This window comes from Rhagoletis pomonella, unplaced genomic scaffold, assembly GCF_013731165.1.
Source record: "Rhagoletis pomonella isolate Grant_MI unplaced genomic scaffold, Rhpom_1.0 Rhpom_scaffold_00011, whole genome shotgun sequence".
Taxonomy (NCBI): domain Eukaryota; kingdom Metazoa; phylum Arthropoda; class Insecta; order Diptera; family Tephritidae; genus Rhagoletis; species Rhagoletis pomonella.
Genome location: NW_023458565.1, coordinates 14,647,249 through 14,665,493, shown reverse-complemented (window position 1 = coordinate 14,665,493; position 18,245 = coordinate 14,647,249). Strand labels below are relative to the sequence as shown.

The 18,245-nt window shown below is 37.3% G+C and overlaps 1 protein-coding gene across 2 annotated transcripts in view; it reads left to right on the top strand.

Annotated features, from left to right (window-relative positions):
• The first annotated feature begins 3,024 nt into the window (after nucleotides 1-3,024).
• The window catches only part of LOC118746660, a 155,704-nt gene continuing 140,483 nt past the window's right edge, over nucleotides 3,025-18,245 (top strand). For both annotated transcript variants that reach the window (XM_036480529.1, XM_036480528.1), the window contains exon 1: nucleotides 3,025-3,076. In XM_036480529.1, the coding sequence (XP_036336422.1) occupies nucleotides 3,028-3,076 (49 nt within the window). In that variant the 5' untranslated portion in view covers nucleotides 3,025-3,027. The remainder of the gene's footprint in view (nucleotides 3,077-18,245) is intronic.

Below are 18,245 nucleotides of genomic sequence, written 5' to 3'. Positions count from 1 at the left end.
AGAACGAAACTTTCGGGAACATTTCAGGGAGGATGAAATAAGAACAATAGTCTGGAAAACGTTTTGCCAGAGAAGAAAAACGAGAACAAACGTTTTGAGAACTTAATGGACCATTTCAACTTCTAGATTGTTTATCATTAGATCTGACCATTTATGGTAAAATTTTTAATTTCCTGTACAAGAGAAGTTCGTGTCTTAAGTCTTTCGTTGACTTAGTTTGCATAATTATCTTTCGGTTATTTTTTGAATAATTTTAATTTTCAAACATTTCTAAATAATGGAAAGGTATCGGAAAAATTCCTCCATCCTTCGCGTATAGTTCAGAGATGATTTGCCCCCATTTTGTTCTCTGTCAGAAAATTGCCTGGACCTTAGTTCCCAAATTGTGATTCGAGATTGTTCCCGTTTTGTTCTTTGTCAGAACGTTCCGGGAACTTACGAACCCATTTTGTTCTCTTAGAAATGTTTCCAGAAGTATTGTTCCCATTTTGTTCTCTTTGGGAACGTTCCACAGGGTTTTGTTCTTATACCATTCTCATTGAGAACGTTCTAGACAGTTTTGTTCTCACTTCCGAAGGCTTTTTTTCTTATTTCGGTATGGGGTTTTAAGCGATCTTGGGAACGAAACTACGAGAATGGCATTTAGTTTCGACCATATCTTTTGTTCCAACCTAACCTATTTATGTATGCAACTGAATCGCATAATGCTTTGCCAAGCCGTACACAGATGTTTGCGAATCGTCTTTTATACCTTTCATGAACATGAAATGGCATTAAAACTTTGATCCGATGCTTCTAAGTACTAGAAGAATACCCATGAAAACGAATACTTAAAGGACTAGAATGTCGAGCTGAGTCGATTCATGTCCATCTGTCTGTCTGTTTGAACACAATTGAGTCCCTCAGTTTTCAAGATATCTGACGGAAATTTGGTAAGTGGTTGTAATTTTATAATGTATTAATCATTTGTCGGAATCGGCAAAATCGGACTACTATAACATATAGTCTCCATACCACTGATTGTTCAGATATGCGGGTTTTTTATAATTCCCCTTTATAAAAATTGAGTTTTTTCGTTCCAATGTTCTCAGATCTCAGTTCGTATAAACCAAACGCCCCACCCTAATGTCAAAAAATTAAAGCTCGCCAAAAATTATTAAAATTTTGCCCAGGCAAAAATTTCGATTATTCGATTAAAACTAATATAACAAAAATTGGTTGCCGAAGGCAGCTGCCACCGCTAGGTTCGACCATTTATACTCAGGGGTCTACGGCGAACTTTTTTTTTTGATTGATAGCGTGTAAGGTGGTACGGTCTAATGTACATACATATGTACATATGTAACTGTGTGCAATAAACTTTAGTTCCTATTTATTGTTGCCAAAGTTGAACTGTGCTACGCAATGAGACCGCTATACATTATTTCTTTCAATGCGGGATCCATCAGTGACGGACTGCAATTGAAGTGCCAACAATACGGCAAAGGCAACAGAGGGGGAGGGTAGAAAAGTTAAACAAAGTAAAAAATGGAACGTCCAAAATCACTGAAGCGTTTTCTCTTAGCATAATAAACCATATATGCCATGCCATGTATGTATGTAGATATATTTGCAATTTCATAAGTACTTATGTACATAAATATGTATGTATGTATGCATTTTTTATGTTCATTTTAGCCCAGTTACTTACACAGTACGTGTATCCACTCGCAACGCATTCTGTTCCATTGTCTGCGTGTATTTCAATAAGGTTGGGGCATTTGCTGAAATTTACTTTTTATTCGTTAATTAGTCGTGGCATGGCTCAGAAGTCAGCTCCAACGGTTGTTTCCGTACGATTTTTCGTTTGTGTGTTGTTGCACAAGAACTTATCGAAAAAGTATAGAAATCAAAGAAAATTAAATGTAATTAACGGAAGTTTAAAAAAAAAAACTAAATAAATAAAATAAAATAAAACCACTGTCATAAAGTACGCTTTGGCACAGAAGTGTACTGAGCCGAGCTAATGGCAGGCACACAAAGTACAAACTGTTAAGTTACAAAAAAAAAACCAAGTGTTAAAGCTATGAAGAAAAACAGCATGTAAGCAGCGTATAAAAAGTGTCAATGTCGCTTAGCTTGCGAGCGACTCAACTTTCTTAAGCAGTAAAACAGCAAAAAAAAATAACCACTAAACGAGCGCAAAGCGACCGTCGAAGGTTCGATTTCTTTTCCCTAGCTACCGCCGAAAGGTTCTCCGGCTGCAGTTGCTTGTGCTCCGCTGTGTGCTATGCGCCAGCTGTTGTCGTCGTAGTTTGTTATTGTCGCAGTTGCTGGTCATTCGTGGTACGTGTGGCACGTGCCAGCCAAGGTGTTGCAGCTTTAACGCTTATCATTAGATATCGACCAAGTGACCGGTATTCGATAGCTTGCGCGTGCGCACACGCTTTTGTGCTTCAAACACTGACTAACCGATGATTAAACGTGTGTCGTGTTGCTTAAAGCTAAGCAATTGGCTTGCCGGCTTGGTTGACAAGTTATGTTGTGGCATTGTGTTCAGCTGGCGGAAATGCATGCAGCTCACAATCGGTTGGGAGTAGTTAATATTAAATCCCATGGTATATTTATCGGTGCTATATAATAATTATAAATTATGAATAATATTTATTATGTTGTTTAACCTACATACTACGTATGAATCTACTTACATACCTGCAAGTAGGAAGTGAATTTGCAACTATTGTGTTAGTCGCTCCTGAGAAATTGTTGATTATTTTAGTGGCGGAAAATTTTAAATGTGCAAAAAGTGTACCTAAGCGTGCTTTTAATAAATAACTAATAAAGAGGTGCTCAAAAAAAAAATTAAGACAAATATAATGAACTAATTTAAAATATTAAACTTTTTATTTAAAAATTCTTTGTGTTGTATTGACGAGGTGCATTAATTGATAGTGAATATTAGCGCAAATTTTTGGTACTAAAATTTTTGCTGAATTTTTTGTTTCATTTATCTTTGTAAATTCAATATGTCAAGTTAAATCGAAAACAATGCTGCTCTTCAAAAAATTATGCCGCATTAATGCTACAAATAGTAATGGTAAGTCTTTTTTCTTTTAAATTTACTTGAAAGTTGCCTAATTCCTCATACAGGACAATTCTAGCGACCGTCTTTAAATACGCCACAGTCTTTCGAAAGACAAAACTCTGGCATCGAACGCGAAAGCTCTCTTCTGTATTTCGAAAAACTAATTGTAAACTAATGTAACTAATTGTATTGTAGCAAAAAGTTCTATAAAAATTAAACTTAATAAAAAATGTAAATTTTTACTTTCAAAACAATACAGGGTAGCGACGAATGACTGTTACCCATTTTTTTTTTTTTTGAAAATAAAATATAAACGATCCATAGATTTTGCGGATAAGGTATTTTATCGTTAATTTTCCACAGATTTTACTTTAATTTTATTAATTAGTATTTAAATTTTAACCTCTCTTTTCGGTTTACCAGCGGTAAGCACTTTGAGAGAAAAGCGCAAGCGGCACGCGAGTCTTCGTGGGTTAATTTATTCCATATCTTCCACAACCATAAGCGAATTTTCTCCACTTTGAGTCCTCTATACTCACCCTTTTGTCCAAAATAAGGGCTCATACTCAGAAATGGAATGGACTCGGAACTGGTGACTAGGACGGTCATTCATTCGACCAACCCTATACGGGTTTTCGTTTTTTTTTTTTGAATTTTTCTATGCAAGGTCTAAGAAAAAATACACCTGAAAAAGACTTGCGTGCATGGCTTACACTGCTGGCAAATGCAAATGAGGATTAAAATTTTAAAACTAAGTAATTAATAAAATTTAAGTAAAATCTGTAGAAAAATAAAATACTTTATCCGCAAAATTTGTAAAGGACTCTTCTGTTAAAAAAAAAACTGCGTAACAGTTATTCATCGCCACGCTGTAGAAACTAAAAATTAAAAGGAAATGAAATGAAAATAAGAAAAGTTATTAAAAAATAAACAAAAAATCTTTTTTAAGCAATAAAAGCCAAACATTTTAAGAAAATTTAATCAAAAAAATAAACAAAATAAGTTTATAAAAATATTTTTCTTGGGGCGTTATTCAACAAAATTCTGAGATAGGGTGTTTTTCAATAAAATTTGAAACATGGCGTTTTTCAATCAAATTCTGAAGTAGGGCCTTCTTGAAAAGTTTTCTGAGATAGGACGTCACATCAGGCTTTTTAAATATCCTAACCTGAAAAGGCAAAAAATGCGAGTTGTTCCTATTTTCGAGGTTATGTAGAAAAACAGCCCCGAATTTTCTTGCCTAATAAATATCACGCTTTGCGAATAATGTTATCCTTTGTCTTATAGCTACTTTAAGAGCGATGCTTGGCATTCGGTTCGTTACAACTAATTTGCAGTCTACTCAAGAGAATGCCAGCACTTAGTTGGTGGTTTTGCTTTGTAAGGTTGAAGCATTTCTTAGCCTGCAGGTGTACCCCACATGGAATTTTCAGTCGGAAAAATTCGACGATCTGCTAGACTTCTGGACTTCCATTGATGCTATGGCAGGAGTGTAGGCAATTACGACTTCTTGCAGACCGCCCACCGTGTCGAAACTTCGGCGACAGTTGCTGCGAGAAAAGGAACAATAGGATTTTGATTAGTATTCTCTACGGGTCTCTATGACTCAAGGCGTGCACGGCACCCTATCTGACTCAGCGCTCTTACTTAACCAACATTGTAGCATAGTTCCAGGAATATGCCGACGACTCTTTGCCAGATTAGACAGTAGAATCCTTATGGTGCTTATTGCTTCCCTGAAATATTTTCATTTCCAAGCCCAATTATTCGAAAATTCAAAAAGGGGGAGCAAGAAAACGAAATTCGGCAATTCACATTTCCATTAAACTTATTTAACGAATTGTTGTGTTTAAATTATGATTGGCATGGGCAGAGAGAAGCGACTTTGTTTTTCTATTTATGTATGCACATAGTTTCAAGCATTCCAATGTACGAGTATGTTTAACAAGCCGTTTAAAATATTATCACAAGTTCCATTTTACCCTAAATGACAAATGCTATGCTCTAAATAAATACATACATACATACTTATTATACACTTTCCACTTGTAGAGTATTACTTTTCCAGTTGTTTCTTAAGTCAAATAGTATTTAGTATTTATTACCTAGTACATACCCTGTGAGGAAAACCTGGGAACATAGTATAGGCATTTCTTCTTATTAATGCAGAACATATTCGGGTATTTTCTGTGGAACCGTGAAACCATGTTTTTTTGCACCAAATCGTACCGTCTCGCGTTCGTTTTTGGTAAAAATAATTTTCAAATTCAGATTCCTCGTATACGAAAATAGATCCGCCCTACATGAGGATGTAGAGAGCAAGTGTTATACCACAAAGGATAAGCGCTGGCAGCCTTTTTGAATTGCCGTTGGACTGGATTTACTGATCACTCTCTCGATCGACAATATGATGAGTATCAGAACTATAAATGTTTCTTTGGGAACCGCAGAAATATAGAGTACAGCCACACGTGGTAGACCTCAAGAGGGGGGTGAGGGTAGCGGGTTCATCTCCCCAATGTGTGACCTTGTGCTAAACGAACTTTTGCTTCGTAGATCGAAAGCCACTAAGGTCGCTGCGTTTGTAGATGACTTAGTCTTTCTGGTCGTAGGGAAGTTCATCTGGATGGTCAGTGAGATTCTACAATCCGCTATTAAAGACCCGGCAGGGGGGGGGGCAGAAAAGAACGGTCTAGCGGTTAACCGAATCCGAAAAACGATATAACGACATACGCTAGACAAATTTCGAACTCCGTCACGCAATGACGCAAATTTTAAATATTGAAAAGAGAAAACATTTTTGAAGGTTATTATCCGCTCTAAACTCTCCTTAAAGAGGAAACTACAGAGCGGAAAAAGGCGCTACTACTGTAAAACTACGATTGGAAAGGATTGGGGGCTACAGCCGAAGATAATACACTGTGTATATACGACGGTAGTTAGACTTATTCTGACCTAGTGGTATAGTGGAAGGAGGTTCACATCAAATCTAATCTACTCAATCTACAAAGTTTGCAACGTCAAGGCTGAAATACATAACAGGAGCAATCAACTCAACACCCCAGGCGATGTTAGAAAGTATAATTGGATATTCCACTTATAAATAATATATAATAGTGCCGCTGCTAGAAGCACTCTACGTCCCAGGGCGTCTAATAGGCTGCGATCAACTTGCAACAAGGATCACGATACCATCGTTACTCTGTCTGTTACCGAAATTTCGAAATAAATTTTCCCAACAGAAATGACTGGGAGTTAATAAGCGATGACGAATTCCCCATTTTTACGGATGGCTCCAAAACGGACATTGAATCTGGGGTCTTCTCTCAGAAATTATCTTTGAGAGAGTCTTGTAGACTCACAGACGACTTCAGCGTTTTCTAGACTGAGACCTGAGATACGTAAAAGCAATTGACATGGCGGCAAAGCTGGTAAGCATTGACCTCGTACATCTTAACCTGCCTTCGTTGTTGACAGTCAAGCAGCCTTCAAAGCCTTAGGCCCGACTACGACTAGCTTGATATACGTTAGGGAATGCCGTAAACCCCTACAAACTCTTCAACGACACATAACCAATCTTTACTTTACTGAGAAAGCGGACGAGTGCGGTAGACAGACATCTGATCGTAAAACTTTCCCTGCGATTGCTGTCTTCACAAGTTGAGAAGGTGACCACGGCAGTCAGCAACAGCAGCTGGATTAATCTGCAGACCTGCGCTGTATCGCGCTCACTCTGCTTACGACTCGACAAACGAAGATCGCGGAGTTTTTTAGGGCTATCAAAGCCAAGGTTAGGGGCTTCTCACAGTAACAATGACGGTTTGCTAGGTTCGGAGCCCCATATAACGATTTCTGCAGAGACGAAAAAGAGATAGAATCCGGCTATAACTTCCTTTGCGAGTGCCCTGCACTCCGAAAAAGAGTCTTCAAATTTCTGTGGACCACATCTTCGAGAACCTCAATTTAAGGATCTGCAAGGACTCGCTAGAGAATCAGGATCGTTGAAAGATATGTAGGGGTAGGTATGGCATCAACTAATTTCAATTGACTAATCGACAACACTCTGCCTATATACCTATTAGATTTTCTTACAGGGAACATACGTGTGAATCATTAAATGTACAACACTAAATGCCGCTGACATTATTTAACTGAGTCAATGCACTACCACGTGCTGCCTTAATTTGTTTCGATTGCAGCCTCGATGGTGTTACATTTGCCTGCCTAATTTATTGTTTGCTTTCTTTGGTCAGGTGGCTGGCGCATTGATGCTGATTTTGCCTGTTGTCGTTGAGAATTACATATACATACTCACTAACTGATTATAAAGTGACTTTAATGTGATGGCAAGGCAAAGTGCGTTCCTAGTAAGTATGTATGTATGTATGCATGCGTGTATTGTTGTTGATTGGATGATTTTCTCATTTGTTTTCACGTTTGTTTGCGTCTACTTATTTCGATATTTTATGGTTATTAATCGGCTTAAATTTTTGTCTTTACGTTTTGTTGCTTTGTTGTTTTTTTTTTTATTTGTATTACTCTTCGTTAATGATTTGGTTTGTGTTATTGAGCTTGTTTTGTTTCTTTATTGGACAGGCAGTGGCTTTGACAAAATTTTTTATGTTTTCTTTGTAATATGTTTTACGTACTCTTCGACTTTGTTGAGAGTTTATGATTAGATGCTTTATCAATATCACTTTAGACTGAAGATGCTACCTTTTTGTTTGAAAATGAGTATAAAATTTAGAGTTCTAGGCCAGTTCTTGGGCCAGCTTTGTCGCTGTTTGAGCGGATACCTTTTGCTGCAATCTTCTGGCGAGGTGAAAAAAATTTTTATTTTTTATTGATGGTAAGGAAATTTTCAATAGTACTCCTCACACAAATTTATTTTTTACGCTAGTTATTCGAATAAAATATATAAGTATTAGTAGTAACCATGATATTCGCGTGATTGGCTGCCAGAAACTGTAGTTATTTATGTACTTAAATACACACAATTTTATATGAAACTGACCGCACTAGTCTTCTTCTCTGCTATAATAAAATGACGATAGATTTTTATTAAAAAATATTTATTTTATTTTACTTGTATTTGCTTATTATTTTTTATTGTAATTGCTTATTATTTAAAAGTAGCACTTTAAAATTTAATTGATCATCGCCCCCCAACCTATTAAATTGCCTTCATTTATTCGACCTCCCAAGTCACCCACTGTGCGCTTAACCAATTTAATAGCTTGTACGCTTGCCATTTTGCATAAACATAAGTACAGTTTACTTATACATTCATATTCATACACACATTCTTCGTAACAAATACTTAGCATTACTTGAATATTTTTTGTTATTTTTGCCGCTTCACATCTTCTTCGCGGCTTATTATCGCTGGCGCATATTAATCGTAAAACATGGAACATAGGTTCCTCTGTCACATTTTTACGGCATATTTATGAGCTTTTAAAAATTGATTTTGATTTTCATTGAATATTATGGTCACCCATAAGCGAGAGCATTGATACAAAAAACAGGTAGGTCTTGGTCATCAGGTGAACACAATATGTATCTACTTAGTGTGTAAGGAACACTTACCATATACATATGTATGTATGTACATATCAGGGGCTCTACTAGAACCTAGTCAAAGGGGAAGGCGATTAATACAAAATTAAAATGCTTAAATTACAGTGTGCAACAATTTCTGGGGCGGAATGATTCCAACTCAGGATGGAAGACCTAAACCCGTGGTTCGTTTCTTGGGTCATTAGTATAGCAATCATCGCTATCATTAGAATCTGAGTCACACATGATGTCTATAAATCCATTGCCGGCCCTACTGCACCCTCTTCAAATTCTTCATGATTAGGATCTTCGCACACAAGCTTACACCTTCAAAAGAAAGAAATATGTCTTATATTTTAATGATCTTTAGATGTTATTTGTCTCTCGTGACGTATGTATAGGTTCGCAAATGCGCAGCCGTTAGTATATTCTTCCAATTGTAATTTTTTCGCCGCAAGACAGAGTAGCCGAGTATTTAAATTCACTCTTACTTCTTATTGACTCTACTTGAAAAGAACAATTTAAATTGTGATAAGATCTGATTGTGATTGTGCCCTTAAAACCCCTCTTGGTAAGCACATACATATGTATGTATGTATGTACATTGGTCCACGTGTCCAAGTGGTATGCTTCTAATACAGTTGATGGCATTAAAATTTAGCTGTCTACAGATAATTTATCTTTGTTTAAGTAGTTGGCTGCTAATAGTATTCGGGATTTCGGGATCAGTTGCCCTCAGTATTGTCACTTCAGATACCAAATTAGAGGTAGATCTCTAACTTAGTGTGGTAGAATTTTTGGAAACATTAAACACATTTTTAGACAGGGGTATATTTTTTCGGTATTGAATGGTCCTAGGGGTGAGATCATTAATATACCGAATTTACTTTTTTTTGGACCACCCTAATGTGAATATAACAAGTTTCAATGAACTTACTAATTAAACCGATTTCAACTTTTAGATCAGTTTGCAACACTCCTTTTTAAATCCGTCTCGTTTGACAACCACATTGAGATAGGTACTTCATTTGACTTGTTAAATAAATTATGTAATCATGAACTCTAAACAGGTGGTAACCCTCTTAAAAAATATTTTCGATATAAGGCTTTCTAAACCGCTCTCGATACATGTCTATATATATTAAAGTACTTGATTTAACTTGTTAACTATTTTGAGTTTGAATGTCAAAACAACTGGCAACCTTCTTGAAAAATACTTTCGAAAAAAAGCTTTCCAAAATCTCTCTTGTTTGATGCTGTTTATATAATTGAATTTAACTTTTTGAACAGCTGGCAATCCTCTTTAAAAATATTCTCGAAATACATGTATATACATGTAAATACATTTATAATATTAGTGGGAAGTAGAATATACTACCTATAGTTAAAATTGTAAAAAGAAATATTTTCTGATTTTCGGTTTCATATTAAATCTTAAACTTTTCCATTCAACAACCTGCAATATCATGCCTATCGGTATTACCATCACTAGCATCCATCCTTGCATCCTTATTTGTTTACCAATTGGTCGTCAATTTGGTGCAAGCGAGTTGTCACATTAAATTATCACTTTAGTAGACATTCCGATATTAATGCGCTGAATTTATATACACTTACATATGTCACAACATTACATTAAGGAGGAAATCAACTTAAGCAGAAGGGTTTTATTGTAAATTTTGTAGATGTACACACATATGTCACTTACTCATGCACACACATAAAAATAAAACAACTTGGCTGAGGGGACAAATGTACATACATACATGCATACTCGTATGTATGTTAAAAGTATATAATTCACTTTTCAAAAGTAGCCACGTTTAGTAGCTTTTGCTTTCAATTCATTCGCACGAGTGCTGGAAGAATGTCATAAATACGGAAGACAAAAATATGCATATGCATATTATGACACAAAATACCTATTTTACCGAAAAAGCATAAAAATGCATAAAAATGATTAATTTGGTAATAAGCAGGGAACGGATTTTTAGGACCTTAAAACCTATAAAAAATGCAAAATAATGTAACGAAATAGGCTGGAAAAGGCAAAATAAAATAGCGAAAAAGGCAGGAAAAGGCACTAGGTATTGTAAAAAAGGCAAAAAAAGGCAAAATAAAATAGCGAAAAAGGCAGGAAAAGGCAAAAAAAAGGTATTGCAAAAAAAACAAAATAAGGCACTAGAAAAAGACAGAAAATACGAAGAACAATCAAAAAATATATTTTTTTTAGAAATGTTTATATTACAAGTAACTAGTAATTTTTAGAAAAAAAAACCGACTTCAACTCCCATATAAAAAAAATATATATATATATATATATCTCATGATCCGCTGATCGGATCTTAACCAGATTAGTATGGGACCACCTCTGAGACACTACCTTTCCGAAAAGACACTGAGACACTATTTATTAGCTATTTGCTTGTGATGGTTGAATAAAACATGCCTAATCTAAAAAAAAAAATGTAAATGCTATAATCACTTTTTTAAAGGTAGAAAAGGCAAAAAATGGCAAATATCTTAAAAAAGGCAAAAAAAGGCAGATATCTTAAAAAAGGCAAAAAAAGGCAACATCAAATGTGTATATATGGAATCAGGGAAGGCTAAATCGTGGACATTCTTAATCGAATATACTCTATCTCTTTAGCAGAAAAAAAGGCAATTTCCATAAAATCCGTTCCCTGGTAATAAGTTAATTCATTTTCGCATAATTTCATCTGGCAATACCTTAACGCAGATAGCCAGGGTTGCTGGCGAGGTTTGTTTAATTGACAAACTGAGGAAGCTAACAAACTACGAAAAGTTCCGTTATTTTCTAGTAAAAATATTGTAATATAGTCGTAAAAATATTTCAACCGTTGTTTTTCAATGGTGAAGTTTAGCGCTAAATAGCTTTTGGTGGTTGAAAAATTCAATGAAAATTTACCGAAAAAGGAAGAATCTTTGCGTTCATTTTTAGCGAAAGCTGTTTATTCTGCATCTATTGTAACTCCTCAACAGCGACAAAAATATTTTGAGTAAAGCAATATTTTCACCTGGAGAATTGTCATCTTTTAAATATTGTCCAACAACGTCTTGTCACATAGAGCCTTCATTTTCAATAAATATATAAACAACAACTTTTTATGCGATAATCGAAAAAATTTTCGTTAGAAAATATAAATTTTATAGGTTTTTTGTGCATAGTTTTGTTTTCCCTAGTCATGAATTAAAAAAAAATAGACCAAAAAATTCGAGAAAACCTCTTTAAAGTTTTAAGCAAAGTTTTCTTTTTTTACCTTGAAAAAGAAAAATACATAATAACTAATTGAAAATACATGAAAAACTATATTCTTAATTAAAATGCATAAAACAAGCTATACGGAAGACTGTTAAGCCATTTTTATCGCCGCAAGAAAATAATGGCGACCAGTTCATTTGGCATAGCAGACATGTATTATAATAACCGTTAAAAATAACGACCATTGAAAAAATTTAGATTTTGCTTCGTTATCTTCGCTGTGAAAGCTTTTGTAATACGCATTGTACGGCGCATTGAAGAAATCGGTTCGAGAAAGACTAGAATATATACCCATCATACTTCCTTGCCAAAATTTTTCGTATTTCCCTATACATACTTGAAATTCGAAATCAAATGTTCCCACAAAATTCTGGCGGACGGTGAGTAGAAAGACGAAGCTATTCTGGTGTGCTCCAAAAAGAATCGCAAAAAATCGCTAAATGAAAGCACAGGCTACATGTTAGATAAACAAAAATCCAACAATCACACTCCTAGCGTTTTCTTTGAGCTGAAAAGTGCAGAGTTCTACAGGCTGGTGATTGAGGGGCATGAAAGCTTCTTGAAAGAGAAGCACGATGCACGAATTCCTCAGATTATTCCCAGTCAATCCAGTAGAGAGGAAAATCTCATTAAAGTAATCGTCCCGCTAACGACAATAGTGGCGTCACTGAAACCAAGAAACATGAAAAACTACTTTGATGGAATTTTAGTACTGATGTGTCCTTAAACTAAGAGACCGCATTTGCATATCTGGATACCCACTTTGAGAAAACCGGGTGAAAAGCTGTTACGATGGTTGAAAGATGGAAAACGAAATCCTTTGTGGCATTTGCATCGCTAAGATTGCAATCTTCTATGGCTACAAGGTTCCCAACGAAGACGACACTGAAGAATTCGAGCTCCCACAGGTATGGAAATGGATATGGTGTTCAGTTATCAGTACTTTTTCGAACTCAAAATTCGAAGCTAAGAAGAATTAAATAAGGAGGTTTGCAAGTTAGTGTCCTGTGCCCACTACTGCTTATCTTCATCATCTCGAAAACTTTCTCAGCACCAATAGCAAGTTTCATTGAACGAATATGCTGACGGCTGCTCGATTAAGCTGTCATTGAAAGTAAACACTCCGATCTTTCTCGAGTCTTCACTCTACGGAGGCTTACTCTCACTTCTACAAAATCAACAGTGACCCCTATCACCAACTACGCATAGTGGTCAATTAGGCATCCACGTCAACGGTACATGAATATCGACGGTTAAGAACCTGACAATTTTAGGGGTTTCCTTTGCCAGCTTGCTCCTCATCTCCGCGCACAGAACCGTAATTGTCAATAAAGTAGAGAGCCGCAACACGCTTCTCAAATCACCCACCGGAAGCACTTGGGGCAAAGACAAAGAAACATTGGCAACATACAGGCAAAGCAATTGGCCGTCTGGCTCTAAATTGTGCTGCATCAGCTTGTTCACCGGGGATAGTAGGGAGAAGTAGTGAATGAAGTGACAGGCTTGTCAAAAGACCACACTCAGCCACACAGCCTCGGGATACCTTCTGAATATATCTGAGTTGTTATTGCAGGGAAGGTGTAGCCAGATACCTGCTGGAAGCAGAGTCATCTACTGGGTTTGTGATAAGACATCTCTATGAACTCGCGAGCGAGATCCAGACCTACATCGCCCAGCGACCGGTCTCGACGTTGTACAGGCTAACCATTGACGATATTCACCAACAGAAAACCACACCACACTAATTAATTCGCGATTAGTTCAGAGCCTAATAGTGTCGCTTCAACAACAACAACAACGAAAGAGTGAGCCAGTTGTTGAAGGATGACAACTGCCCTGTTTTTTTGCTCACGTTTTACAATAGTCGTGGTCTACTTTGCGAATTTGCGGAGCCTAAGAATCTCACTTGACCGTATCGAACCAAACTGGGCCAGAAAACACATCCAAGGGCCTTAGCCCAGAGCTAATATCAGCATCATCTGCTTTAGAGCAATCCACCGAGATGCAATCCAAGATATTTCCACCCTTGCCCTGTGCTTTCGGGGATACCACTTTTTCAGCCTAGCACTTTCTTAGAGTTTGATGACGAGTCCGCGCCAAAAGACACCTCCACCTATCCGATTCCATCAAGCTTCGGCCTGTCCATGAATAGCAGCATTAGGCGTGCTTTTAAAATGCTCAAACATTTTTCTGTTCGTAACAAATTCCTGCCATAACTTTCGAGTGTAATAATCTCACCTAATAACAACAAACACCAATATCAGCGACTGCGCCAACAATAACAACAACAATAATAATAATAATAATTTCGTTTATTTATGAGCTAACAGATCAACAAATTGTTCAATAATCCGACAAAGTCCTACACAAAAATTTATGGTATGCACGCGCGGCAGACTGTATACATAGTCAAAGTAACCACAGTGAATCTTATATATTTACATCCACTTAAGTATGTATGTATGTATATGCGGCTTAGCAACATCTTCAACACTACTTGCAATAATATTTATTTACTCCTTCGCCGAACTCGTAGTTTGTTTGCAATGTTTTTCCCTTCAACCAAATAGGCGGGAGGCAATCGAACTCGTTCGGCCCGTCAATCGATGATAAAAATTGGTTTATTATATAAATGCGGCGAGTTAAAAATTGTTGGCGGGCAATTGTTGTGCCGTGAAAATACGAGTATGTTGATGCTGACGCTGTTACTGTTGACGATGTCCATGGTGATGGCGATGCTGATGGTGATGTTGATGGTCAAGGATGGTTTATTTAACATGGAGATAAACGTGACCCACACAGCAGTTATCCAGATAATAATTCAACTTTCTGATGTTGAAGACAAGGCAAGACAAGTGAAGTGAGAGAGAGAGAGGACAGTGCAGACAAAGCGGTTCGCAGTTGTGCGTAAAATGCATTAGGGGTATTCTCTGAGTCTTGGAAAGCCATTGCACGGTGCACGGATTGCACGATTTGCAAAGCTGTCCCATACGAAAACCGATTTTTACCGTGCAATCCGTGCAATCTGTGCACCATGCAAGGGCATTGCAAGACTCAGAGAATACCCCTATTATGTATATTCGTAAGTATACCAACCACTATATAAGAGTAAACCACAGAAGTGCCAAGTGGAGGTGGAGGAGGCATATGAGGAAAAATACTTTACATTCCAAAGCAGCGATTGCAAGCGGTTTAGGCAAACCATATTACAAGTAAATAACTGTGTAGACTGTGAGAAATTGTTTAGTGTTAAGGAAAATAGTCTCTTTAACGGCTAAACAGTATTGTGCTTCGTTGGGTGTTTCAAAGCTCTGCTCTTTGGTTTTGAGGGTGAGAAATGGATGTAGTTTAAAGTCGATAGGTATTCAAGAAGTGAAGGAGAGACGTCTTACAGTAGTAGTAGAATAAATTTCAACTCCAAATTCAAAGTTCTTTTGACCCTCAAAAATAAAGACGTTTGAGATATTCTACCTACATATAGGGTGATTCGAGGATGATTCAGATCTCTGACAGCAATTACTTGTGATACGTTTGTGTCCATAAGGCCATAACAAACTTAGTCATGGAGCTATACTCAGTTCAACAACGCGTAAAAATGATCCAAAAGTTTTATGAAAATGATCGTTTTGCAAAATGTGCAGCGCTTTGCGTGATTTTTTTCGGTGTACATAACCGACCATCTGAGTCCACAATCATTATTCAACAAGCATTTGGGGTACTAACAGTTCTTTACTTCAATTCGGAGATATAGGTACATAATTGTCCATTGTCGAAGATAGAGGCTTTTCTGTGCAGAACCGCGCTACTTAGTAGAATATTAGCTATAGTATAACTATAGCTTAGCTTGGAAGACACTCCAGTCATGTGGAAGACGAAAAGCCTGGCTGATCGGATGGCCTTCGGAGCAGGAACAAGCGCCGTGTTTTTGATACATTGATGCTATTGGTAGATCTATGTACCTATGTAGGTCCTAGGAGAGTTTTTAGATAAACCGTTCCGAAATTGTGAAATAAAGGTTGCAAACAATGGAACTTTTTGGGTATTGCAGGGATTGCACTCGTTCAGCGCTAGACTAAATCCTTTTGTCCTTTCCCCTAACACTGTGGGACAGCCATTTTAGAACGTCAACCGAATAATGGGCATATGGTAGTATGCATATGTTTAACTCCTTAATTTCTTCCCATATTGGGTTTTTGATTCATTCAACACATACATATGTAGTTTCAGGAAAAAATTGATTTTTTATGAAAACTATTTTTTTTTATGAATTATTTAGTTACCTGAAAAGCATTTCTGACGGCCCTAGTTACTATCCGCCTGCCCAGTAGTTGCTAACAATGAATTGGGAAACAAATTCCTGATACTAAGTAAATGGTTCGGTTATGGAATAATTAAAGTATTTCAGTCTTTGTCAGACCAATGCCGGACAATCACACGATAAAGACGGTTGTTGTTGTTGTTGTTGTCGCGGCTACAACAACCCCACCCAGATCGCTTAGTCCCTCAATCGTTGTCATCAAGCTCTACTCGTGGAAGCCCCTAGGAAGCGTGCAGCCTCGAGGGGTCTGTCAACAGGGAGAGGGGCATCAGTAAGGTGGCATTAAGTGGGCAAGCGAAGAGATGCTGTGAGTTATGGGGCGTCCACCCGCATGCCGGGCATTCGTTTAGAATATCTTCATTTATTCTGCTCAGGTATGAATTGAACGTGCTGCAGTAACCAGAGCGCAGTCGGGCTATTGTGGTTCGAGTCTGCCGAGGCAGAATAAGCTCTGTCTCGTCCACGTCTGGTAGTTGTATGCCCAGAATGGCATACACAGGTCAGGAGTCTACATATCTCGAGACTGCCTCTCTGTGAATGCCGTTCAAGGCCTGTCGACAAGCTGTCGGGTCTAGAGGTTGTTTGATGAACCTTTGGACTTCGACCGTCAGTTCGTAGAGATGAGATAAAGATGGATACGCCAATATGGTGAATGCGAGATTTCATATGGCTATGACTGGTTTGGTAAGCAGTAAGCTGCTTGATGCTGGCTTTTTTTAAAAGATGTATGTTTGCGTGTTGGTGTTGGTTGGTTTTTCCGACAGGGTGGTAAGATGATTTATTTTGGAACGAATTTCCGTCATCCCTTGTCAAGTTTGGTTTGCAGACAAACCGGTTTCGGCATTGTGCCATCTTCAGTGTCATTTTTCGTTCGAAAACGGCCCAAGCTTACTCAGAGGTCTGACTATTGCTCCCGGTAGGCATATTGCTGGTACCTCGGCCTCACAGACGGTGGTTCAAATGCGCATTGCAATGGAAAGTTTGTTGCCGCCCGCACTCTTGTTCTGCACTGCAAAACCTTAATTTGATTCCAAATTAAAATAAATACATACATATGTATTTGAGAACACTTAGTTTGTCTGCCAATTTCGAAATCAATCAATTGAACTGAGCCGAATTTCAACGTCAACATTCCGCGACGCCTTTAAAATGGAGCCCAAATCGTTCCAAATGATGATTGTCGCTCGAAACGCGCATTGAGATGCAGCGTAAAAAAGCCAAAGCAATTGTGGCGCTAAAAGTTATGGCAATACAAAGGATAGACTGGATATGGGAGCAGAATGTTCAGAGAAAAGGAAGGCGCGTGCGCGCTTAAAAATCAAACCGCCAATAAACGTCAAAGTCCCAAGTGATTTTTGGCCACATAAATTACTTTTGGAAAACAGCAAATTGCGCGGAAATTTATGACCAATTTGTAAATATGTACCTATCGTTGATTTTTCGTTTTCTTTGGTGAATTTTTATTTGCAATTGTTGTACATTTTGTATGTATCGTTGTTGGAAATGTGCCAAATAATTTATTTATGTGCGTTATGGGTGAAATTTGTGCGCGCTCGCGATTGGCTCAATTGAGTGCATTTCTGTTGGCGTGAATTGATGTTTGCTCAAGTTGTTTTTGTTGTTTGTTGTTTCACCGAAACACAAATAAAAATGAAAATCTCTAAATGTCGTATTTATGGCCAACTTTAGAATGAAGTGGGTGAAAATTCGCTCGCCGGTTATTTTTTTTGTATTTTTTTTTTTTGTATATGCTTTTATAGTTATCTGTGTATTTATTGTGTGTGTGTGTGCTCGCTTTTTTTTTTTGAAAGTGCGCCCAATTTTGCAAATCAACTGTATCAACTGTTATTACCTTGATAGTTTTGCTGTGCTTACACTCCACTCACTATCGATCACCAGCTTGATCCATTTGTATGACCTGTCATAACAACATAATCTCTTTTTCTCGTCGCAGAATATCCGCATTGCGCGGCTCGTCATGCACGTCGATATGCATTCAATGATAATATTAAAAGTCAATT